Source organism: Liolophura sinensis, chromosome 3, assembly GCF_032854445.1.
Source record: "Liolophura sinensis isolate JHLJ2023 chromosome 3, CUHK_Ljap_v2, whole genome shotgun sequence".
Taxonomy (NCBI): domain Eukaryota; kingdom Metazoa; phylum Mollusca; class Polyplacophora; order Chitonida; family Chitonidae; genus Liolophura; species Liolophura sinensis.
Window position 1 is genome coordinate 4214604 of NC_088297.1, and position 27910 is coordinate 4242513.

The window sequence follows — 27910 nt, forward strand, 5'->3', positions numbered from 1 at the left end:
AAACTACACGCAGCAATCAAGCTTAGAGATGCTCTCCAAGAATACAGTTAGATAAATAGTTATAAAATTTGACGGACATCTGAAAAACGGTAACATTAGTTATTACCAAATATTAATAAATGTAAACAACTAGCACAATGCAGCACTTAAAGGTAAGCTGAAAACACAAGCACAAATTCAGGATCCATAAAATTAAAGGAAGACAAAAGTAGGACTAAAAATATAACTTAAGTAATAGAGGTAATAGAAAAAAACATGGGTCCATTTTTACAAAGCTTCCTTCAATCAATTTTTGATTCTCTTCTAAATCAAGAAATCCTAAATGAAGAAATAAAGACATCTACATGTAAATGTTAAATGTTCACACAAGCTTTCAATTCTTATGTTCGAGAGCTTTATCAAATAAATATCAACTTTTATTTCAAATGAAATAAATAATGTTTAATACTAATACATTTCATTTTATAGTATTTGTTATTAAAATAATGTTCTTCACTTGATAAAAGTCTCGGTGTGAGGATCACGAGCTTCTGTAAACATTTAAAATTCACTTGGAGACGCCCTTACTTCTTCATTATTATTTCTGAAAGAGAAATCAGATTTCATTACACTCAAAAAATAGGAAAGTAGATCAGTTTGAAAGTCCAACAGTATATCCTTCAATGCCCACTTCTTTCCACCTGTCACATTTGTTGAACAGTTCACAACCAGAATCAAATGTCACAACACAAATATAAATGTCATTTCTTTCTAAAGAAAAAAAAAATGTAAAATAACATGAATCTTTTTTTTTTCCTTATAAAAACCAAAAAGCTGCCTGATAATGTCAAATATGTCAGAAAATATTACATATTTTGGCAAAATGTAAAGAAGAAAAAAATTGATGTTGGAATAAAATCAAGACAACATCACGTTTCAAAGCTGAAAAGCATGGATAACTTGAAATGTTTAGACATGCATAGTCTGAGTTAATGAGGTTGTTCGTAAACACTATGTCAAAAAAATACAATACATGCTCATACATATATATAGTACATAGAACAATCTAAAAGACGTCAAATCTACATCCATACATAAAACTAAGATAAACACTTCTAAATGTACACAACAGATCATTGTTCTATGAAAATAACACATAATAAAATTTGAAAATACAACCTTGAAACATATGTATATTTTCTTTGTTTTTTTTGTTTTTTTTAAGTCAAATGACAGATGAAAAATAATGTTACTACAGCAATAGCCACTTCAGCCAACCATTAACATTGAGTTGTCAAAATATGCACTAATCTTCAGTTGGATTTCAAATTAGAAAAAAAAAAAAAAACGTCATTTCTCTATAGGTAAAAGCATAGAAACATGCATATGTAAAGCTGCATCCTTTATCAACCAAATTAAATTTCAGTTCATTTTGGTGTGTTCAAATCTGGTTCAAAATCTTTTTGGTTACTGGACAAATACCACAAAAAAAACGCTACAAATATATGGTCAATTTAGCCAATAGTTTGCATTAAAACAATTGGATAGAATGTGTAACCAGATAGGAAAAAAAAAGATGTCACTGATATGTATTTTATATATTTCAGGCATACTGAAAAGATTGCCTGTAAAGATTAGTGAGAAGTGCAAGTACATAATCCATCAACCAATTAAGTCCAATAAAATATTTGAGCACAAATTAGCTATTCATGACAGATGGGAATCAACCAATAGGTATGGTTGATCTATCTATTACCCAATACTGATCAACCAATGAGCATCCACAATAGGTCACTGTTTCAACCAATGGAATTAGGACACACATGAATCAGCCAATGACACGAATGAAGACAAGTATGCCAGTCAAGAAGGATGCTGAAATACATATCTAATAACTTTGAAGGTAAAACAAATACTGAGCTTTAAAATACAATTGCAGATAAATATTTAGAACCTTTCACTCAACTCATTTACACAAAAATGAAACATCAACCAGTGGTGGGCCAAAAATCCAGTGGTGGGCCAAGAATCCAGTGGTGGGTCAAAACTGAATCGAAGTGGAGTTGAATTTTTGCGTCAAAGATAAACAGTTACAAGCCATGTGATGACAATGTAATAGTTATGACTAACACATCTACCTTCAATAAATGAGGCCCTGTCAGAATTTCACCAATACAGAGAACACCCTTAACATTGGCTGAATGAGCACTAAATGGTTGAAAACATTGAAAGACTGAGGAACTGGATCATAAGCTACAGTAATAACAGTGACATATCTTAACTCATTGGATTATATGGCTTATATATGATACTGTAGAGATGGAATAATTAAGGGGAGATAACTCAACTGGAAGCACTGATTCTCTTCCAACGGCCAATGGATTTAATCATTGATTCCATCCACCTGCATGAGTGAGAAGAAAAATCAATAAGTAATATTAATAATAATAATAATAATAATATGTTACATTACAATCCAATAAAGTTATCAGGTTTTAGTGTGTCCAGTAAAAATAGGTTGCTTACCATCTGCACTGAATTTGAGAAGGAACGAATGGCTACATTGCCACCATCAGGAACAAAACTACATTACAGGTGGACGCACCTGCAGATGGTTGCTGGTTTTCCCCACGGGCTTTGCCCTGTTTCCTCCTGCCATAATGCTGGCCGCCGTCACATAAGTGAAATATTCTTGAATACGCGTAAAAAAACAATCAAATAAATAAATAACTGTAAAATAAATAATATAAACTGTACTTTTTGTCAAGCCCTGAAATTGGGCAACCAATGAAGTGTTGTCTCCAAAATCAAATCAAAAGGTTTTATTTATTTATTTATTTTGATTGTACGTTTTACGCAGTACTCAAGAATATTTCACTTATACAACGGCGGCCAGCATTATGGTGGGTTGAAACCGGGCAAAGCCTGGGGGAAACCCACGACCATCCGCAGGTTGCTGCAAGACCTTCCCACTTATGGCCGGAGAGGAAGCCAGCATGAGCTGGACTTGAACTCACTGCGACTGCATTGGTGAGAGACTCCTGGGTCATTACGCTGCGCTAGCACGCTAACCAACTGAGCCACGGAGGCCCCTCAAATCAAAAGGTGCATAAATCGCACTGAAAGTCGTTCTTCCATCTGCAAAAAGATTTTGAGGAATTACGGTAGTTGCCATTCACGCTAAGCTTGCCTACAAGTCTGGGGTCCTATTATTTTGACACCAGAGACGCCCACAGGAGCACAAAATTAATTTGACAACAGCTACTGACCTTTCTCTGTCGGTGGCATTCTCTGTGGCAAACAAGAACGTCCTCATGTTGGGCTCCGGGGGTACTAGTTTGAATGCATGCTTCTTACTGCAGTTAACATCTCTCTCTAGCTGGTAACCATGGAGATGGGCCACGCCTACAACGGGAAGTTCATGGAATAACAACTTGACGCAGGTTGCTGGCAGACCTTCCCACGTACCGCAGGAGAGGAAGCCAGCGTAAGCCAGACTTGAACTTACAGCGACCGCATTGGTGAGAGGCTCCTGGATAATTGCACCATGCTGGCACGCCAATACCCTTGGCCACGGAGGCCTCGCACTGAACAATTCCAAAACAGAATAAATGTATATGTATGCTATGATTTTTACACTGTGCCTTAACAACTGTTCAGTCGTGTGAAGATGAGGCATCTTTAAGTGTGTGTATATAAAATGTGGCAGGGCAAGTCCACGACCCCAAAGTGCTGATGCCACTAAAGTATCATGTCAAAGACACCAGACATGACACCCAACCTTCACATTATAGAGACACCAGACACGACACCCAACCCCTTCACATTATACTTACACCAGGTCAACCAGTCTTGTTTCCTTGCTCTAACCTCTCAGTGCTGAGTGCCAAGGGAGACAACAACATGTACTGTTTTTAAAGTCTTTGGTTTGACCCGGCCCGGGTTTGCATATTTGTGGAAGACGAGTGATCTTCAGCGAATGATAGACTGCGCAAACTGTCGTACGAGGATATAGTTATATGTCAAAGGCTGAAAGCGCATCTCGTGTGCTCTGGCCAACCAGTTCTTGCACTGACTTCGCGGTCCTGAGTGCTAAGCAAAGCAGCAGCACAATTTTTAAAGTATTTGTATCATTATGTGTAATAATAAAAAAAAAAGACAAAATATGGTGCAGTGCACTCCAAACCTCTCTGGTTTAACAAAGTTCAACTGTCCAGTGTTTACTGAAAATGACCAGATGGATGAGTCAATGGCCAGGTCCACTGATGAATGGTCATGGAACATTAAAATTACAGAGGGTTCAACTGTGTGCCTAGGTTTACGTGTTATGCATGTTTAGTAAATTTTGAAACATTCCTGACTATGGTGTAAAACATCAATCGAATAAACTTTCACATTTTCACAAGCTTTTCATAAAATGTCACTTCAATAACCCTAATGACCTTGAAAAAATACGTCAAAATCGCTCATAGTCAATTTTGGTTCTGTTTAATGACAAAGTGAAAGTGAGGCTTAAGTTTGATGAACTTGGGATAAACCGTTCTGGAAACAGTGTTAACACAAGAAAACTGACAAAGGGTTGAAGGGCTGGATGCACGCATGCCAACCACTATGAACCAATACTGGACAATATGACTAAGCCAGGCGTATGGGACTCGCCCTGAGCGCTGTAGGAACCTGTCCCCTTGTAGTAGTACATACAGGCATAAGCCAGGTGTATCGGACTCGCCCTGGGCGCTGTAGGAACCTGTCCCCTTGTAGTAGTACATACAGGCATAAGCCAGGCGTACGGGACTCGCCCTGAGCGCCGCAGGAACCTGTCCCCTTGTAGCAGTAGATACAGGCATAAGCCAGGCGTATGGGACTCGCCCTGAGCGCTGCAGGAACCTGTCCCCTTGAAGTAGTAGATACAGGCATAAGCCAGGCGTACAGGGCTCGCCCTGAGCGCTGCAGGAACCTGTCCCTTTGGAGTAGTAGATACAGGCATAAGTCAGGCGTATGGGACTCGCCCTGAGCGCTGCAGGAACCTGTCCCCTTGTAGTAGTAGATACAGGCATAAGCCAGGCGTACAGGGCTCGCCCTGAGCGCTGCAGGAACCTGTCCCCTTGTAGTAGTAGATACAGGCATAAGCCAGGCGTACAGGACTCGCCCTGAGCGCTGCAGGAACCTGTCCCCTTGGAGTAGTAGATACAGGCATAAGACAGGCGCACGGGACTCGCCCTGAGCGTTGTAGGAACCTGTCCCCTTGTAGTAGCAGATACAGGCATAAGCCAGGCGTATGGGACTCGCCCTGAGCGCTTCAGGAACCTGTCCCCTTGTAGTCGCAGATACAGGCATAAGCCAGGCGTATGGGACTCACCCTGAGCGTTGTAGGAACCTATCCCCTTGTAGTAGTAGATACAGGCATAAGCCAACCGCACGGGACTCGCCCTGAGCACTGCAGGAACCTGTTCCCTTGTAGTAGTAGATACAGAAATAAGCCAGGTGTACGGGACTCGCCCTGAGCGCTGCAGGAACCTGTCCCCTTGTAGTAGTAGATACAGGTATAAGCCAGGTGTACGGGATTCGCCCTGAGCGCTGCAGGAACCTGTCCCCTTGTAGTAGTAGATACAGGCATAAGCCAGGCGTACGGGACTCGCCCTGAGCGCTACAGGAACCTGTTCCCTTGTAGTAGTAGATACAGGCATAAGCCAGGCGCACGGGACTCGCCCTGAGCGCTGCAGGAACCTGTCCCCTTGTAGTAGCAGATACAGGCATAAGCCAGGCGTATGGGACTCACCCTGAGCGTTGTAGGAACCTATCCCCTTGTAGTAGTATATACAGGCATCCTTCAGCACACAATACCGCTTCCTCCATGCTTTTCGAGCCTCGCCCATTTTGCTGAGGTAGCCCGTGCACTCAGGGTTTCGCAAGGACAGGGCAGGGATTCCCACGTTGTGACTGGTCACATCTAGCCACGTCTCAGTCTGTAAAATAGATCCTGATTAGTCAGTCTGGAGAAACTGGGTTGAGGTTTACTGAGGTGAGTGGAACTGGTTTCAGCAAAAGGGAATACCCTGGCGTTACCTGGTTATCTGACCATCTTCTTGAAATAAAGTTATCATCCAGCCCAAGGGAGCAAGTAGCAGGATTTTTCTTTTTTCACAGGTGGTGAAAATTGCATTAAAGAAATTGTCAATTTACACATGAAAGAGGTCAGAGTTATCAGAGAACGTGCTTTGTCAAGTGCCTAACCAATCTCAGGAACTCACTAAAGAGCTGTGACAAGAACGAGGCTTAACTGACTGGGTGAGTGATGGCCCCACAGATATTTGTATTTACTAACTGGATTGTTATTTAATGCCATACTCAAAAAATCTCGGCAAGTTATCGGTGAAGGAGGACACATGTATCTTAAACAAACACTAGACAGCATGAACAGTCACAAACTCATCATCCACCGCTTACTGTCACAAAGGCCCCGATAACTGTGATACTGTAATTCTTCAACCTTACTGTCATAAAGGCCCCGATAACTGTGATACTGTAATTCTTCAACCTTTCCGCATGTTTAGACAGCATGAACAGTCACAAACACATCATCCACCACTTACTGTCATAAAGGCCCCAATAACTGTGATACTGTAATTCTTCAACCTTACTGTCATAAAGGCCCCGATAACTGTGATACTGTAATTCTTCAACCTTTCCGCATGTTTAGACCGCATCAACAGTCACAAACACATCATCCACCACTTACTGTCATAAAGGTCCCAATAACTGTGATACTGTAATTCTTCAACCTTACTGTCATAAAGGCCCCGATAACTGTGATACTGTAATTCTTCAACCTTACTGTCATAAAGGCCCCGATAACTGTGATACTGTAATTCTTCAACCTTTTTGCATGTTTAGACCGCATCAACAGTCACAAACTCATCATCAGCCGCTTACTGTCATAAAGGCCCCAATAACTGTGATACTGTAATTCTTCAACCTTTTCGCATGTTTAGACCGCATCAACAGTCACAAACTCATCATCCACCGCTTACTGTCATAAAGGCGCCAATAACTGTGATACTGTAATTCTTCAACCTTACTGCCATAAAGGCCCCAGTAACTGTGATACTGTAATTCTTCAACCTTACTGTCATAAAGGCCCCAAAAACTGTGATACTGTAATTCTTCAACCTTACTGTCATTAAGGCCCCAATAACTGTGATACTGTAATTCTTCAACCTTACTGTCATAAAGGCCCCAAAAACTGTGATACTGTAATTCTTCAACCTTACTGTCATTAAGGCCCCAATAACTGTGATACTGTAATTCTTCAACCTTACTGTCATAAAGGCCCCAAAAACTGTGATACTGTAATTCTTCAACCTTACTGTCATTAAGGCCCCAATAACTGTGATACTGTAATTCTTCAACCTTACTGTCATAAAGGCCCCAAAAACTGTGATACTGTAATTCTTCAACCTTACTGTCATTAAGGCCCCAATAACTGTGATACTGTAATTCTTCAACCTTACTGTCATAAAGGCCCCAATAACTGTGATACTGTAATTCTTCAACCTTACTGTCATAAAGGCCCCAATAACTGTGATACTGTAATTCTTCAACCTTTCCGCATGTTTAGACAGCATCAACGGTCACAAACAAATCACACACTGCTTACTCTTATAAAGGCCCTGATAATTGTGATACCGTAATTCTTTAACCTTTTCGCATGTTTGCTCAGTTTATTTAAGTATATTCTGAATGCATTATTCTGTGTTCACTGATAAAATTATACTTTTCGTTAAGCCCTGAAACTGACGCATCCAAAATCAAATTAAAAGTGTACACAAATTGCACTGACAGTTGTTATTTTGTATGCAAACAGGTTGAGGAATTAAGGTAGGGGAAATCCACACATTCCCTGAACAAGGACGGTTTTGACCCAGTACCATCTATATGCTGGCAATTAAAAGACGACAGCTTCCGCCAGTACTTCCGCATCTTCCATTTGAGGTACATACATTAAGACGACCAAATGTAGCTTCACCTACCTTCATAGTGGAACGTGCAGCAAGCGTCATGGCATTTGCCCACCTGAAAGTAACACAGGATTTCAGGATTATTTTACTTTATATTTTCTTTGGGCAACACCGATTTTATTTGGCGTTTTTAGGAATGGAATAAAAATAGAACTTAACAATCCACTTCTTTGTCTGTTCTGTTTTACATATTTTTATTATTTTTCCTGATTTTCAAGGCTTTTTTAACAGGATAAAACTGCTGAGACAGTCTACATTTCCAACAATACCCTCTTCAGACAATGGAAAAAAACACATATTCAGCCTGTAAAACTACAATTAATGCGGTTGCTGTGAGTTCAAGTCCAGCCCATGCTGGCTTCCTCTCCAGCCCTATGTGGGAAGGTCTGCCACCAACCTGTGGATGGTCGTGGGTTTTCCCCGGGCTATGCCCGGTTTCCTCCCGCCATCTTATAAGTGAAATATTCTTGAGTACGGCGTAAAACACCAATCAAATAAATTATGAAAATAAAACAACAATTTATATCGACGTGGCCTTAATACTGAACTTCACAATATTTCATTCACTTTCACGCACCAGAACATGTATATTACAATGGTTATACCAAAGGCCGTAGGAAATCAGGCAGAGCTTGGTCTTTTGCATAAACATTTCCATGCATTTCAGATTACTGAAGGTATTTATTTATTTATCTGTTTGACTTGTGTTTTCCGCCGTACTCATGAATATTTGACTTATACGACGGCAGCGGCCAGTGTTATGATCAGTGAATGTACATATGATACTCATTTACACAAGTATAAGCAGGCTTAAAAAGGCTTAAACTCTACAGTACTGTGTAAAGCCATCTACACACTACATGGATTTTTACGGTCGTACATGCGTATGTTGTGAACCTGAAAAAATCTGCCTAGTATGCCGGCGACGGTGTATTTTGATGGCCGCCCTGAAATTCGCTTGCATCAAACATGTCAGATACTAGCGACATGTCCGCTCCTGTGAATTTCGGTGATCAAGGAGATGATCAAGCTGACCAATCAAACAATGCGGAATTGTGTTGACCTGTGACACTTTGTCTGTGTCACATGACATCACCCTCTGACGCCGATCAACAGAAAAATCCGCCTAGTATGTCTGTAACCATGCTGCTAATATCGTCAGTGTATTTAGACGGCGATTAAGTTCGTCCCTACAAGCGAAAATATTTGCCTTGGGTATCCCCGGCTTAAAGGGAATGATCCATGCAAAAGTAACCTAACATAAAATATGCTTCACTGAAAAACACTTTTTGTCTCACTTTTTGCGGCTTTCGTCTGAATCTGAGGCGAAGTAGTAAGTCCTGGCGCCATATTTCTCCAGCTTGAAGGCAAAGTCTCGTGTGACCTCCAGGGCCTTGGCGACCATGTAGTCTGTGAGAGGAACGGCACCCAGAGGGTCCTTGTCCTGTGGGATACCGGGAACATATGTGAGGATCATGAGAAATACATGTGAGGATCATGAGAAATACATGTGAGAATCATGAGAAATACATGTGAGGATCATTAGAAATAGGTGAGCTTCATGATAAATATGTGTAAGGTTCACGACAAATATTGGTGAGGTTCATGATAAATATGTGTGATATTTATGACAAATATAGGTGAGGTTCACGAGAAAATACACCTAAGGTTCACGAGAAATACATTTAAGGTTCACGACAAATATTGGTGAGGTTCATGATAAATACAAGTGAGGTACAAGATCACAATAAATACAGGCTAATGGACGGAGAAAATCAGAGTGCCTGCAGTAAAATGTTACCTTTCACCAGGTCTTAATTCTTGCACCTGCGTGAATGACTGTGTGACTGAATAACAAAGGTTTACGCCACATAATGGGAGGGAGGTAACTCACATTTTCTGTCTTGTAGTAATATAAGCAGTTGTCTTGACGCAGGACGAACCAGCGTTTACGCCAGAGTTTGATCAGACCGGAGCCGGCCAGTTTGGCGAGATAACCAGCTAGAACCGGAGTCTGCAGGTCGCGACTGTGCATCACATCACTCTGTCCTACAGCTATCGTCAATGACTCCGGGTCTGCAACATAGAATCAATGCTTTCAGAATAACCGGGTTTCAAGTTTGAACTCTTTTATTGCTAAAAGAAAAAAATGTTCGACTGTATCATGTGACAAATCAAAAATGTTAGGCAAATATTATTGATAACATTTACTCTAACATAGGTGTGGGAAAGAAATTTTCCCGCAAAAAGTAATTTTGAGTAGACAAATGATAAGAGAAAACTGAGGAGTTTGTGAACTTGAGAAGTTTCTAGAGGAAAGAGTTGCTCCTTTTGCCCCATTCAGTGGCACTATACTGACACCGAACCAACTAGTCCTTAGTCTATCCCTCTTATGCTGGGCGTCAAGCAAGGTAGTGCCAAGAAGTTACCAAGTTAAAGTCTTGGGCATGACGAGGTTTGGTGTTGAGCCTTAGTTTTACTGTTAATGACGCAGACGCTCTAACCTCCTACCCTACAACAGTCATCGGGTCATTGATATAAAACCAGTCCCTTGTTTAACATTGTGAGTGAACTCGTACTCTGTTGCATGAGCCGGATTAGGCCTATCTTAGGTGTAACTCGGTTTGGTGTTGAGCCTTAGTTTTACTGTTAATGACGCAGACGCTCTAACCTCCTACCCCACAACAGTCATTGATATAAAACCAGTCCCTTGTTTAACATTGTGAGTGAACTCGTACTCTGTTTGCATGAGCCGGATTAGGCCTATCTTAGGTGTAACTCGGTTTGGTGTTGAGCCTTAGTTTTACTGTTAATGACGCAGACGCTCTAACCTCCTACCCCACAACAGTCATTGGGTCATTGATATAAAACCAGTCCCTTGTTTAACATTGTGAGTGAACTCGTACTCTGATTAGGCCTATCTTAGGTGTAACTCGGTTTGGTGTTGAGCCTTAGTTTTACTGTTCATGACGCAGACGCTCTAACCTCCTACCCCACAACAGTCCTTGGGTCACTGATATAAAACCAGTCCCTTGTTTAACATTGTGAGTGAACTCGTACTCTGTTTGCATGAGCCGGATTAGGCCTATCTTAGGTGTAACTCGGATTGGTGTTGAGCCTTAGTTTTACTGTTAATGACGCAGACGCTCTAACCGCCTACCCCACAACGGTCATTGGGTCATTAATATAAAACCAGTCCCTTGTTTAACATTGTGAGTGAACTCGTACTCTGATTAGGCCTATCTTAGGTGTAACTCGGTTTGGTTTTGAACCCTGGACCTACTGTTCATAAGCCTAATGCTCTTTCTACTACGCCACTGTAGTCATTGGGTCATTTACTGTACTTTATATAAAACCAGTTCCTAGTTTAACATTGTGACTGAACACATACTCTGTTGTATGAGCTGGATTATCTCCCCATGGTTTGCCGCCAGTACATTCACCGTGTTCACAGACACCAGGATTTGTCCTGCCATCACACCTGCCTTCTCCGCAGTGCTTCCTGTGTAAACAACAGGCCATTGTTAAAATACACCACCTGAGCTGGCACATCAAAACAAAAATTTATGTATTTTCAGGACAACATCTCACAATTCTTGAAATGGTACAAATAAAAGCAAAATACTGAATCCTGTACCACCTTGTGTCATATGTTGGAGTTGCCACGTTACTGTGGGCAACCTGCAGATGTTCAAGGGCTTCTCACAGGCTTCTCGCAGGCTCTGTCCGGTTTCCTCCCACCATAATGGTGGTTTTAGAAAGTGAAATATTCATCAGTATGTTGTACAACATCACTCAAATAAAATTAATATATTCAATCCCCTCTACGCTTGCTCTCATCTGCTGACCACAAAGTAGCACCGACCTGGTATAACAGCTGAGATGACAGCAGGGTGACTATCCAGGATGTGAAGTCCAAAGTCATCATGGCCGACATCCTTCTCCATAGTGATCGTCATTTCATCAGCTGTAATACACATGCACAACGGTGAGAGACATTTACAGATATCTGATCACCTAACGACCTCACCTGACTCGAACTGTGGAAGGTATAAATTCAGTTTCAGAGGCACATACAGGGAATTATATAAATTATACTTTTGTAGCCAAAACTAGTTTCTCAGCCACAAGTATGGAATACAGCCATTGCTTTTATCATATTCACCCAAAGACACCTCTCATCTACAATCTGTCACTTTCATTTATTTATTTGATTGGTGTTTTATGCCGCACTCAAAATTATTTCACTTATACAACGGCGACCAGTATTATGGTGGGTGGAAACTGGGTAGAGCCCGGGGGACACCCACAACCATCTGCAGGTTGCTGAAAGACCTTCCCACCTACGGCCAGAGAGGAAGCCTGCATGAGCTGGAATTGAACTCACGGCTACCGTATTGGTGAGAGGCTTCTGGGTCAACATGCAGCACTAGCGTGCTAACCAACTGAGCCACGTAGGCCCCCTGTCACTTTCAATCACGACTGGACGCCATTTCCTGAACAGACAACTCATATCGCAAGTGCTTCTAAATGCGATATCAGGTCTGTCCACCGCTGGGAAGGCCAAAATTCACATGAAGTCACAATAAGTTCAATTTTGGTTTTACGACCAAAATGAAATTGTTTTCAATGTTAGATGGGTATTTATTTATGTATTTATTTGATAGGCGTTTTATTCTGTGCAGAAGAATATTTCAGTTTTTTGTTTTTAATTTTTGTTTTACGGCCAGAATGAATTTGTTTTCAATGTTGGAGGCGACTATAAAAAGCTCTCTATTTTATGGGTGATATGGACTTTCCCACAAATTGTCTGCGTGAAAGACATGTTATCAGGCAACCATAAAAACAGTAAAATCTGAAAAAAACCTCAATAAAAATCAGATTTTCAGTTTTATTTTTATTTTTGGAATTTGTAGTGTCAGCTTGCCCATAAAACAAAAAAACAAAACTGGTGTTGCCTTAGGTTATCAGGAAACACCGCAGACCTGGTACCTTTAGACCTCTGAAGAGGCCTCTGTGGCTCAGTTGGTTAGCGTTAGTTGGTTAGTGCAGCGTGATGACCCAGGAGTCTCTCACCAATGCGGTCGGTGTGAGTTCAAGTCCAGCTCATGCTGGCTTCCTCTCCGGCCGTACGTGGGAAGGTCTACCAGCAACCTGCGGATGGTCGTGGGTTTCCCTCGGGTTTTGCCCGGTTTCCACCCACCATAATGCTGGCCACCGTCGTGAAATATTCTTGAGCACGGCGTAAAACACCAATCAAATAAAAATTCAGACCTCTGTATACTAACCATAGTACTTTGTGGACATCCTGTAGAACTGTTGGTGACTATTATGACGCTGAACCGACCGTTTACGCAGGTATCGAAACTTGTTGCGAAATTCCGTTTCCGATGCGGTCGTCGTCACTGAATCGGTCCTCTTGTGAGACTTCTGGGCGTCGGCAAATGCCTCAGAGAAAACATCGTCTGAAATGATCGAGAAATGATGACAACTAACATCCATATTTCTGTATCCTTTTACCGCAGTAATCGCTTAATAAACAAAGGGAGATAACCTAGTCAACTGATGCATATGGCATTAGGGTAAAGCTATGAGAACAATCAATACATTACGGAGTATTACAGGGTGTCATACAGGGTAATTTTCTAAATTTTATGCAAATGAGTAAAAATGTAGCTAGTAATGCTAGCCAACTATTTTTAGGCCGTTACAATGAATCTAAATTATTTTGCAACAAAAATGGTCGAACAAAAATAAGCATATTAGGGCATTTTTAATTTTGTAAAGTCTACAAGGGGATTTTGAAATCTTCATACACGTAAATTTTCAACCAGTGGTAATGTGCACCTTGAATGATGAACAATCGAAGTATTTACCGTCTTTTGACACCCCTGCGGATAAATCTGGGGATATGCCCAGGTCACTGTCTAATTGGTCCACGTCCTCTGATATTGTGTAAGGCATGCTGGGTAATGTCAAGGTTCCATCATCCTCCACCTTAATCCAGTGAGAGTTCCTGTGACTTTCGGCATACACACCTGCAAACGAGCAAATCTACCTGTCATTTCAAGAGGTGCATGTATATTTTGATTTAGAGTGAATGAGTGAGTGCTTGGGGTTTAACGTTGTACTCAACAATTTTTCAGTCATATGACGACGAAGGAATCCTTAGGGTGCATGTACGTGTGATGTGCCTCCTTGTTGCAGGACGGATTTCCACCGCGCTCTTATTTAGTGCTGCTTCACTGAGACGACTTACCGAAGGCAAGTAAGCCGACCCGCCTGAGCCATTATACTGATACGGGTCAACCAGTCGTTGCATTATCCCCTTCATGCTGAACGTCAAGCGAGGAAGTTACAACTTCCAGTTTTAAAGTCTTAGGTGTGACTCGATCAAGGATTGATCCTGGATCTACCGGTCCCGAAGCGGTTTTGATTTAGAAGAACAGGAGTGAAGAGCCATAAATACATGTACACCATCCAGCTATATCATGCCACAGATTATCTACACCACGGCCACTTTGATTCTGGAAAAACGTTTGGGCTCCTAAACTACTGGCCGCCCAAAATAAACAAAGCTGTATTAAAACTACCAAGTAAATTCAACTACAATATGATGGTTTACCTGTAAAAAGTTGACTTTTCACACAAATTTCTTTCATTTTTACAAACTTAAAAAGCTCTTAGAAAGCATCATTTTGAGTTGTGTAATTAAATGTCACCGTTAAAGTTTGGGATCAGAATATGGCCCTGTACATGTACTTTGTAAGATTTACAGCCTGATCAAGCCATAAACAAAGTATTAAGTCTTCACAGTGAAGTCACACCACTAAAATAGACATGGCCCTGTACATGTACTTTGTGAGATTTACAGCCTGATCAAGCCATAAACAAAGTATTAAGTCATCACAGTGAAGTCACACCACTAAAATAGGACAAGCAATGTTGGAAGAATTCCACAAATCAGATTAGAATCTGAAACTGCAGACTGTAATAGATTAGTTAAATCTGGGGAGTTGACTCAACAAATTGCACTTTGTGAACTTTACAAAGCACATATCATGTACCAGTGCTTGTAATATTTACTGAGGATTTTTTTTTTTTTAATTTCGGTTTCGTGACCTACTCTGAAGGAAGAACAATATTATCAGCTTTTGAGTATTTTGCACACAACATTCCCTGTCATCTTCTATTGTAGATCCTTCTCTGGCTAACCATGACAATTTTCATTTGTTTTTTCTGTATTTATTTTCTCCTTTTCGTTCATTTATCTGAAAGGTAAAAGAATTAAATGCAATGACGGCAGTGGGATTAATGGGTGAAGGAATCTCGAGAGTCGGGAATAAAGCAGCTGGCGATTCTGTTTTTCTGGACAGAGCATGTCATACGATGAAGGATGACTTTATTCCTGCCAATTCGTTTCACTTTGCCTGAATCTTTAAAAACTATGATGTTATGATTATTGTGAATAAATAAATTTAAAAAATACCTGAATCTTCGTCCGATGAATCGTCACTGTCACCCTCGCACGAGTCTTCTGTCTTCAAACTTTGATCTCGTCGTCTGGAACTCCGCTTTCTCATCACCGGGGTGTCAGTGTTCTCCATGGCAGGGCTGGCATCTCCCTGCTTCATTCCTTCACATGGCATGTGCGCAGAAAACTGGCCCTCGTCACCACCTGCTGTTGTTGTTGTTGTTTCTTGTTCTGCATGATTAACACTTGAGCCCGATAAAGTTTCTAATACTGTTTTCTCTGAAGATTGCTTGTTCTCATCAGTTGCATGCTGGGAAATGGAAGACGAAATACACCTATCTGAATTTTCTAATGATGTGTCTGGTACCTTGTCAGAAGTTAAACAACAGCCAATGGAACTGTCTACATTTGTCACATTCTCTGGTACCTTGCCTCCCTCAGTACTGCATGCTTCTACCTTCTTTGGCTCATTTTGTGAACAGCCAATCACAGTGTGCGTATCAACTGCGTTTGGCGTATCAGACGTATAACTGGTTTCCGACAACGAACTTAAATTGCTGACGACGCTTGCGCTAGAGTCTCTGTGTGACTCCGCTGACACTCCCTTTGGTACTCTAGTTGCTGATGTGCGCTTTGCAACAGATTCTTCTGTGATTTCTTCATCTGGTGCTTCTTGTATAACATTGATAGAGTTCCGATCATGGTATTTGGCGCACGATTGTGGTCTTGACCCTTCGTCTTGTTCACTACCTCCTGTTACCCCTTCGTTCTTCAGGAAATTAAATGCCCCACTAACATAGCGTGTGTAGCTTTGCGACAGATGACCAACAAGATTTTCTCGGCCACTGGAGCTCCTTAGTCGCACAATGCTGTCCTCTGAATGGCTACATTTCCCCTCTAAGCTATCGCTCACAAACACACCTTCATTAGAGGAGAGCTCCTCTCCTGGAAGGGTCGTTAAGGACTTGGAAATGGCAGCGTTTCTTGCATGACAGTTACATTCATCTCGAACTGACTGATTTCCGTTCAAGACAAAGTCAGCTGGCAGCGAAACACAAGTATCAGGATTGAAGTCACAGTTGGCTGGTGTCAAATCTGGTATCTCATCAAGGGAGCTAACCCTTTTACAGCATACATCAGAATGTTGCTTGAGCACAGAGTTATGACTTTTGCTGTCTGTCGCCCGTGACTGCCTTAGGCATGTTTTGGTTGGATCTTGGCTCTCTACACTCCCCACTTGAGCATTGTTGTTTTTGTTTGCCGAGTCACATTCTCCATTTTCACATACATGTATAGCATTGTTTATCTTAAATTCCTGTTCGTAATTCAACTTGCTGTTCATTTTGCCAGTCTCTGAAACTTTGGTACATTTACAGGTATTCGTGTTACCCCCACGGTCTTGTGGTCTCTCCCTGATGTCATCTAGACTGTTTTGTTGTGCTGAAGAGTTCCCATACTCCTTCAAACCTGAGCAGTCAGAAGAGGGCACCCTTGTTACCGTCACAGATGCAGACATCTTACAGCGGGATATCAAGGGTGTTTGTCTGGGATCTCAGAATCAAATCCAAAAAGAACTTTTGGCTTCTCATTCCTTGGATCACTGTAAATAAAACCATGACAGTATTTGACTTTAATTGATTGACTGGAGCATTATATACAACATAAATTTCTTCTAATTTTTATGACACCTAGTCTGCTCTTTTTAGCCAGTATACATATAACTACAGCAGGAATATTCAGTTTCATTTTCCTCACATGGTTAGTTCAAGTAATGAAAAACATATTCATATTCATATCTTACATTTTCCAAAAAGCTGGGAAAGAAATGTAATGTTCTGCTTTCAGCACTACTGATATCTGTCCCAAAAATTAGAAATGTAATGTTCTGCTTTCAGCACTACTGATATCTGTCCCAATAATTAGAAATGTAATGTTCTGCTTTCAGCACTACTGATATCTGTCCCAAAAATTAGAAATGTAATGTTCTGCTTTCAGCACGACTGATATCTGTCCCAAAAATTAGAAATGTAATGTTCTGCTTTCAGCATGACTGATATCTGTCCCAAAAATCCCAAGAATTAGGGTTCTCAGAAATATTTCACTTCAACAAAGCCAGTGAGTGTTATATGTGGAGGAAAACAAAATACCTGAGAGTAAATGACAAACTTTCTCAAAGATTTTCACACATAGAGCATGGCCAATACATCTATCAATCCACACTGGTGGAAATACATGCACTTGTATGCAAAACCAGCTTTATCACGTTTACAGCAATATGAGTCACTTAGAGCCACTCAGGCAGGCACTGGTGGGAGGAAACTGGGCAGAGCCCGTGGGGAAACTCACAACCATCCGCAGGTTGTTGACAGACCCCACGCGGGAGAAAAGAGGATTCAACTGATGTTAGACTGCAAAAATGGCCCCTGGGGCATGGCCTCTCACACATACGGAGAGCGCAGGCCCCAAGATCACGAAGCGAACTTACACTTAACTCAAAATTTCAAACATTAAACTTGGTATGTTCATTTCTGTTATTTTAGCTGAAATTTGTTTTACAATAACTTACCCAGAATTTACATTGTCAAGCAATATTTTGACCTTCAGAAATGCCAATTTTAAAGTGATTTGAAAGTTTGACTTAAGTGTAAGATTACTTTGTGATCCTGGGCAAGTGGACATAAAAATTTTCTGCTTAGACGCCAGGTTAGGATACAGGGGTTGCGAGCACCATGGCTGACCTTATATTTTTGATTAAGTGGATGCAAGTGAATAAGGCCAGAAGTATGATTTGCACAATGAAATTCATTCTCCTTTCACTTTCCCTTTTTGTCAGGTGTGTCTTCCTAGCACATCCAGACATTGTTTCAGGAGTGGGTTGGGCATGGGAGCGTGATAGCATGCCTCTAATTCATAGGCCTGCAAACCTTGCATTATTGGAGGGTTGGGGAGCAAGGGGGAGGAGCAAGGCGGAAGGATAGTGGAGGCAGACGGGCTTCAATAACAACAAACTCCGCCTTACAAACAAATATTAGGTGCCCCATAAATCTGACCCACTATACCTGTACAAACAGGATCAATGGTATCACCTGATTCTGTATATCAGACTCTTCAACATATATCAAAGACCAAGATTTTAAAAACATCTTGCTGATTGTCAGCTCATATGTACATGTCAATCTGCATCAATGAGCACAGAATTTTTGCTGGCTTCTCAAAGGCGTCTCACAACATTCGTGACTAAGCGGTTCAACCAGTACTTGTATGCCCTATATATGTACAGCAGTTACGTCAAAGCTTTTCTTTTCTCTGTGGTTACAGTAAAACCCCTACTTTTCTGTGTGGTTACAGTACAACTCCTACTTTACTGTGTGGTTACAGTACAACCCCTACTTTACTGTGCGGTTACAGTAAAACCCCTACTTTACTGTGCGGTTACAGTAAAACACCTACCTTTCTGTATAATGAGTAAATGAAATTCTCCGCACATTCCTAGCTCAGATCACCTAGAAGTGTTCATATTGTACCAGTCCTGGCTGATATTCATAAAAAAAACAAGAATAAATGACAAAGCCAGGAGAGCTGTAAGGGTGAGTTTTCGCATAATTTAACTCAATACTTCCGTGACAAACATCAAACTCTTACTGCCATTGTTTGGTCTCTAGGGGTATAACATCTACTACATGACATCGTGGTAAGTTTTGTGTAACTGACCTCCGACCTGTGAAGTAACAAACTGTACACACCACTTGATCTAAGAGATATCATGTACATGTAGGCCCAAGTAATGCACAAATCCACAAGTGATGCATACATCCACAAGTGATGCATACTTCCACAAGTGATGCGTACTTCCACAAGTGATGCATACTTCCACAAGTGATGCATACTTCCACAAGTGATGCGTACTTCCACAAGTGATGCGTACTTCCACAAGTGATGCGTACTTCCACAAGTGATGCATACATCCACAAGTAATGCATAGATCCATAAGTAATGCATAGATCCACATGCAAGACATACAATAACATTTTTATGGTCAAATACAAGATCACAGATTTTGGCACCTCTTACTATCATGGCCAATAAAATTTATTTATTTATTTATTTGACTGGTGTTCTACATCGTGCTCAGGATATGATCAGTTCACTTTAATACACGACAGTGGCCAGCAGTACACATATGGAGAGAAGAAAACGGGGAGAGCCAGCTGTAATCTTGCTTGCAGACCTTTCCACGTTTGCCCGCAGTGGAATCCAGCATGGGCTGGACTTGAACTCACAGCAACCGCATTGGTAAGAGGATCGTGAGTCATTAAACTGTGCTGGGCTGAGCTGGCATGCTCACCACCTGGTCACTACAGTCCCTCATTTGAGTCAGTGAATGCTTGGGGTTTAACATCGTACTCAACAATTTTTCAGTCATATGACGACGAAGGAATCCTTAGGGTGCATGTACGTGTAATGTGCCTCCTTGTAGCAGGACGGATTTCCACCGCTCTTTTATCTAGTGTTGCTTCACTGAGACGACTTACCGAAGGCAAGTAAGCCGCCCTGCCAGAGCCATTATACTGATCCGGTCAACCAGTTGTTGCACTTTCCCCTTCATGCTGAACGCCAAAGACTTAAGTGTGACTTGACCCAGGATTGACCTTGTATCTGCTGTTCCTGAAGCGGACGCTCTACCAACTGTGCTATCAGGGCTGGTCCCCCTCATTTGAAATACAGCACATACATCCACATAGTATGCAAATTCATCAAAATTATGTGTACGGTAAACAAGCTTAAAAATGTCATTCCTGACTATGGTGCTCCTGTTGTCTGATTCTGTGAGTACAGTACTGCTCCATCCTAACACTATATCTGGTACGGATGTTGGTGGGAACATCTGTGTAGGAAGGGTGTAAAATCGCAGCAAGATGTTCACTTAATACGCCGATCATAAAGCCAAGATGGGTGTACCTTCCACGTATGATGGGCGTAGGATCCGTGTATGATGGGCATAGGATCCGCGTATGATGGGCGTAGGATCCGTGTATGATGGGCATAGGATCCGCGTATGATGGGCGTAGGATCCGTGTATGATGGGCATAGGATCCATGTATGATGGGCGTAGGTTTTGACCATCATCCATGTAAGGTTTACAACATACACTAACATTCACACATAAACTCCTCTAACTTACGACAAATGCCACGTTGTTCGACACCAAGCTTGTTACAGAACATCCTATATACCCTCTATTTGAAAAGAAACTTACATTTCACTGTTATACAAGTGTTAAGTCTTCCCATACCTTGAAAAACATCAAAAGCTTTATACATGTACATGTAGGTAATCATCAGTACTACAACCACACAAGTACGTTTCACAGGTACGACTCACATTCTCACAGAGAATGAACACCGATGTAAATACACTTACTTTGATACCCTAAGACCTCAACCTTTTCGCATATGAAAGAGCATCTTTTAGTACTATTTATGAACATTTTTAATCTGATTATGGAGACAAAACTACACCGATTGGATTAGCCAATATGAAAGCTTCACAGGATGTACACTATTATCAGTCTACACAGAATAATGCCTTCATGATATGTTTGAATGAACACCTTGCAAACGCGTTCAGAGTCTGAAGGATTACAATAGCCTGTATTTTCTTTTGTATTGACACGAATCTAAACTTTCGTTTTCTGGCTTACACCGGAAATCCCCATCACCTGGGGTTTCACATCATGATTCATTAGTTAATTGCTTTCTCGGGATAAAAACAGACCATGATTATAGGGTTCGCCAGGTGCCAATCCAAGAGGACAGGTCAATTAGTGGCAATGTTATTCGGACTTCTCGTTTTGAGCGCTTTTAACACAGGAAAAAAAAAAAATCTGGACGCCCCAGTCAAACAACCTGGCCCCAAAAAACTTCCTCTTTGACATTTGTGGCAAACTCATGTGGTGACAACCTGTGCACTAATTCATCTGTCTTCTAGACATTCTGTGCCCAGGGCTTCATCTTACGTATATTAGTGAATATTTATTTATTTATCTGATTTGTGTTTCACACCGTACTCAGGAATATTTCACTTATGCGACTGTGTTATGGTGGAAGGAAAACGGGTAGAGCCCGGGGAAAACCCACGAACATCCGCAGGTTGCTGAAATACTCATTACTATAAAGTGTATTTCACCTAATGTTCGGTGGGTAAAAACGCCTTTTCAGAAGCACACAAACACCTCTAAATGATACTTTTAATGTCAACATTTTACTTTTTCTGATAAGAAAGTAATCAGGTCTCACAGAATTCCTAAAAGCTAGATGGATCAAGCAGAGTCTATAGATTGAAGAATGATGAAGGAGGGTGTCACTTATATTTATAGTTCATTAACAGGAAGTGATGTCATAGCAGTACTGAGCCAATCATCAGCCCTCTCTGTGGTCACATGAGCAGACAACTGGAAACAAGGTGAATAGAACTCAGGTGAAATACAGACAGTGACTGAGTGCTTGGGGTATACCATGGTACTTTCAGTCATCTGACTGCAAATGAGCCCTTAAAGAGCATGTAATGTACCTCCTTGTTGCAGGACGGATTTCCACCACTCTTTTATCTAGTGCTGTTTCGCTGAGATGACTTACCGAAGCCAAGTAAGCCGCCCCACCTGAACCATTATACTGATAAGGGTCAACCAGTCATTGTTCTATGCCCTTAATGCTGAACGCGAAGCAAGGAAGTTCAGGTGACATACATGTGGGCCTCGAATAACATTTTACCCCGACAAATGAAAAAACAAATACCCAAAAAACAAAAAACTTTTTTTTTTCTGGGAAACCAGTCAGTATCTGTGACAGTATCTACCCTTTAGTACCTTGAAAAGGAGATTTCTCCTGACGAAAAAAAAAAAAAATTTTTAAATCTTTCAGAAGACTTCCTGGAACTATGTCGACAAAAGACGTTAGGTGCAGGTGCACATAACATGTGATAAATTAGAAACTTGAGAACACAAAGCTGAGAGTCTGCAGGACTTGGGGGTAAACCACAATACAGTACGTGAGAACCATGTGCAGTGAAGGAAACATTATACAGTGAACCTCATGACACATTGGGGTAGCAATGGTAATACACAAAAGAGCCCATGCAATCGTAAAAGTTAAATATCTATATCATCTGGTACAAACCAAGCGGTGCCTGACAAAGTTTACATACACGCCAAAATACTAACATTAATCAGAGATCATCTGGTAGATTAGTTGGAGTGAACAGGGTTTTGACATCTGAATGGAGGGAGTTTTTTTGGGCCATGGTTCGGTTGCTTGGCCTTATGTCTCCCTGTCTGTCTCTCTGTATGTGTGTCTCTGTCTGTCTCTCTGTCTCTCTCCCTGTGTCTGACTCTCTGTCTCTTTGTGTCTGTCTGTCTCTCTGTCTGTCTCTCTGTCTGTCTCTCTGTCTCTCTCTCTGACTCTCTGTCTCTCTCTCTCTGTCTGTCTCTCTGTATGTTTCCCTGAATGTGTGTCTCTGTCTGACTCTCTGTGTCTGTCTCTCTCCCTGTGTCTGTCTCTCTCCCTGTGTCTGTCTCTCTGTCTCTCTCTGTCTTGTCTCTCTCTGTCTGTCTCTCTGTCTGTCTCTCTGTCTGACTCTGTCTGTCTCCCTGTCTCTCTGTCTCTCTGTCTGTCTCTGTCTCTCTGTTCTGTCTCTCTGTCTGTCTCTCTGTCTGACTCTCTGTCTCTCTCTCTGTCTCTCTCTCTCTGCCTCTCTCTGTCTGACTCTGTCTGACTCTGTCTGTCTCTGTCTCTTTCTCTGTCTCTCTCTCTGTATGTCTCTCTGTCTCTCTCTCTGTCTCTCTCCCTATGTCTGACTCTCTGTCTGTCCTCTCTGTCTCTCTCTCTGTCTCTGTCTCTCTGTCTCTTCTCACTACAGCAATGTTCATATTAGGGATTTTAGACGAAACTTTGAGTACGGGTTAGTCTCAGGACTGTTCAGGAGTAACTCATTAAAGTTTGTTGTTTATCTGCATCTGGATCCAGAAACTTTCTTCAACAATGCTTTAAACAGGACAGCTTATCTTTTGATAATTGTCTGAACTATGGTCTCAGCAATAACAGACTTTGGAGAGTCAACATCACGTAATGCTGATTGAGGGCTACTCACTGCAGTTTAACATGGGTGGATACGCATAATTCAAATTATCTGCAAAAGATCACTTTAATTTATTAAAATAACATTAAAAATCCACTGATCTAAATATTTTAGGGAAAGAGTCATTGATGACGGATAATATTAATTACTTAAATTCTCCCAACCTTTTCGCACGTTCGCAAGGTGTTTATTCACACATATTCTGAAGGCATTATTCTGTGTTGACTGCTAAAATTATACTTTTTGTGAAACCCTGAAATTGGCCAATCCAACCTATGTAGTTTTGTTTCCAAAATTAAAACTAAAAACGTCCATAAATTGCACTGAAAGTTGATCTTAAATATGCGAACAGTTTGAAGAATTAAACTAATTTACACATATATGCCTTCCCATGTTAAAATGCACCGATTAGCCCTTGAGTGCTGTAAGGGTTGTCGCCATAACCACATAACATCAAATGTCAAAACACATTTATGACATGGTCAGCAAGATTTATGGGTTTAGAAACATTTGGTGTTCAGAGATACAGAATTTATTCTGACTGGCTGGTGTGACAGATAGGCAAGTCCAGAAAATGCCTAACCTAAGTGGATTTTTAGGTATGGTAGATTTATCCAGCATCTGTTGTATTGTGAATGTTAGCAGGCCTTACACATAATCTGTTTTAATCTGGTCTTGCAGGTGGAACTGTAGGCTTGGTGACCACCTACTGTTTTAATCCCACCACAACGCTGCATATCAGGACCAGTCATGTACGTTATTGTTAGAATTGTATGTCTGTAAACCTTGTTAAAACTTGTTTGTTACTATGCTGTATGTTTCTGTATAAAAATGTACTGTCACTTGTGAAGTGTACCCAGAGCCCCGGAACCACCGACTCTGCGATACAATTGTGCCATAGTGAAGTTACACCAGCTAGTGTGAATCTGTCTAATTTATAGGTGCGTGTTTTCCTATCGTTCATAAAGTGTTCAGTAGATAAGTAAATCCTGCCTTGAGTGTTCCTGATTACAAATTGTGACCGGCATCACAATACATCACCAATGCTCACGGTTTAAACCCTGAAAGTCCTATCTCAATTGTCAGCCAATCAGGATTGATTCTGTATCCCTGTATTCTCTGTATCTCTGTATTTAATAAACTAGAACTCTGTCGAGCTCAAATAGAAAACTATGCAAAATAAACCTATATGTACATGTACATGTAAGTAACTTTTCTGTTATAATATACGTATACATGCATACATATATATATATGTACATATACATGTACTAAAATTTAGATTAAAAGAAAAACTTCTGATGATGAAGCAGACCTTCACTGAAAATGGAAGTTTTAGAAAAAACGGTATAATATTTGGTATAACTTGGTACAATAAAACATAAGTACGTACACGAGGTAGGTCAGTCAATAACGGTTTTCAAATACATCTCGTGTGTGTATTTCCCACACAAATCACATCATTGTGCATTGACTGTTGAATGTTAAACTTCACAGGGTCAGCTCAAATTACAGGTACAGTGTACTGATGCTACGAAACAGGAAACACTGATGCATGCTACTACATTAACCCGTCACGGAAATATGGACTTTACACCAACGAATATTTACAAGTAAGCCTAACAAGGCTTTCAGAGAACACCTGTAGCTTGCCTGATTGAGCAGTTCGTAGAGCTCCGCAACATCAAGCCGGGTGATATGTTCACATACTGTCATCTAAACCGCAATAATATAGAATGACATCGTAATGCACATTATGGTCAGATATTATTATCACATATTCAAAGATTCATAGATAATATTCACAGATATTATCTGTGTGAAATATAAAACTTTGAGTACAATATTATGATAATGAAACGTCTTCACTTGACATGATCAGTGGTTTATGCCGTACTAAAGAATATTTCACTTTTCCCTGAAATGTGGCTTCAGTCTGCCCATTTAGCCGTATGCATGTATACTGTATGCACTCATAATTTTCCATATTACATCATGTTCATATAACTTGGACTATATTGCTGGGTCCCTAACTTGTCTTTATATAAATTATGCCTTGAAAACACATACTGTACATAATTTGGTATTACATATTTCTATTGAACTTTTAGAGTGTATCGGAGTAGTTCTGATAAAACTGACACAAAGCGTAGTTAAACTGAGCAACTTAGATTTTTATCTATTTTATTATCTATTAGTAACACTTGGGGAGTTTTTCTCTGTGTAAGTTGCTTAAAACTCTCAAACAAATTCATAATCAATTTTGCACAAAGACATTCATCACAGATTTAGACGTTAACGTGAGCTTTATCAGAGGTTTGTGACACAATTCAGTGAAGTGGCTTGTTCTAGTATGTAATCGGCAGAAAAGATAAAACCCTGTAAATGGCTGCCAGTTATCTTGAGAGTTCATCAGAGCCTCTCCACATGAAACTATCAAACTTGTAATGTCATTGGTTTATACAAGTAGGACATGCAGCAATGACATAAGATTTATTTGATTGGTGTTTTACGCCATATTCAAGACAGTGACATAAGATGTTTTGTCTTTAAGATTCAGGTATGAATTACATGGGCTGTGAAAACAACTAGCCTAGTAAATGACTTAAAATTTCACCCAAAAATGTGAATGTTTAGAAGCAAATAAATGTAACAAAATATTATTTTTGGTGCTGAACTTAAAATTTTCTGGTAGAATATCATCCCACGTTCAATGTAAACCTCAAAACACCTTTCTAAACTCAACAGAACTCTCAGAATCCAGCAAAAATAGGCAAGTTAGTCATGGACATTTAGGGTAATTCAGAGGCCAATTTACTGTGGATGCTAAGTTAAGACGTCATCACATGGGGAGTCTAGAACATACAAATGTAATTCTTTAATCTTTTCCCAGGATTGCTACGCGTTCGTTCAAGCATGTTCTATAGGCATTCTTCTTTGCAGACTGTTAAAATTACAATAAAATTACAGAGAATGGCCAATCCATACTATCTAGTTTTGTCTCCAAAATCAAAATACAAATGTGTATAACTAAACTGCACTGAAAGTTGCTCTTTCACATGCGAAAAGGTTGAGGAATTAGAGAAACTTAGTAGTTTAGACATGGATTCTTGGCCACACATTAACACAGAGAAAATGGGGAACAGGACCTGTTTTCAAAAAAGTCATCTCTTGCATTGTCTTTCAAGATATACGAGTTACCCATTGCCGCTTAAATATGCTGCTATAAACATTGATGATACCCTCCAATTTTCACTGAAATCTCCCACTCATGTCTTGCTTGGGTTGTGGCTTCTGTGTTGTGTGTTTATCTAATTAACCTTGTATCAGATTTTGACAGTTTAACAGAGATTAACATCTAATATAATGAAAAACACTTATATAATATAAAAATATTGGCCTACAGGTACATTTATAGTGTTAGTTTTGCAAGCATTCACAATAAATACATTTCTCCATTAAAATCGACTTAAAATCATTTGTTAAACAAAACGATTATGATTATGTATGATTGGGGTTCTTGCAAAAATCCTCAGGCCAAAAGAAATAAACTTATCAACATTCCGTCCGTTTTCTCGCAAGAATTTCCAGCGGGCGTTTAAAATTGTGCAGTATGTAAACATTTTTACCCAATGGTGATCTGAGCAACCTCAAAAAGTCAGACGATGTTGAGACGTACTAGACATTTGACAAGACACGCTAATTCTTACCCTCAGACTGAAAGACCGCCGGTAGTTTTAAAACCCAAGCACTCATAAACTACTGGAATTCGGCTGTTCCCACGCTGTATGTGACCGTCCCTGATAGGAATCCTTATTTTAAGTGATCAGGTGGTGTAATTTAATCGCTGACCCCAGATAACTCCCACCGTCTCCTCGAGCAGCTTTCTACTTCCGGGATGAAAACGAGGCTGAGCCAGAAATCGCCGCTGTAGAGAACTAACTTTGCAATACCGGGTCATCTATTTGGAACTGTGTACCACGCAACAAATAAAGCACAGGATGCCAGGCTTTTCCAGTGTTGACTTTGATTTTCGCGTAAAGAAACTCTCTTTCATTTATTACTTTATTACATTAAGGTTCACATTTTTATTCTTTATCCTCCTCGCCGATCCACAGGTAGGTTATCAGATTGGATGAGGGTCCACGAAATATGATTAAGTGAAGTTGTTATTGGACGAGCTAATTGATACAAAACAGCCTATCATGACTTGTAGGTTCGGTGGAAAGATCATAACAAAATCCCTGCATATATATTTTTTTTTTGGTTTCTGTGAACTTGTTTTATCTCCTTTATGATTACTCTT

The 27910-nt window shown here is 40.5% G+C and overlaps 2 protein-coding genes across 2 annotated transcripts; both read right to left on the reverse strand.

Moving 5' to 3' along the window:
- Window positions 1-818: 818 nt before the first annotated feature.
- LOC135463753 (uncharacterized) lies at window positions 819-27452 on the reverse strand. The gene is made up of 12 exons (XM_064741175.1): window positions 27315-27452; window positions 15487-17071; window positions 13874-14035; window positions 13286-13462; window positions 11863-11964; window positions 11389-11499; window positions 9892-10073; window positions 9296-9441; window positions 8010-8052; window positions 5759-5945; window positions 3249-3384; window positions 819-2383 (listed from the first exon to the last, which is right to left on the reverse strand). The coding sequence occupies exons 2-12, from the start codon at window positions 16985-16987 to the stop codon at window positions 2323-2325; spliced, it is 2808 nt and encodes a 935-aa protein (XP_064597245.1). The 5' UTR covers window positions 16988-17071; window positions 27315-27452; the 3' UTR covers window positions 819-2322.
- Window positions 22715-23395, reverse strand: LOC135464001 (octapeptide-repeat protein T2-like). The gene has a single exon (XM_064741473.1). It carries the CDS (start codon window positions 23393-23395, stop codon window positions 22715-22717), a length of 681 nt encoding a protein of 226 aa, XP_064597543.1.
- Window positions 27453-27910: the final 458 nt, after the last annotated feature.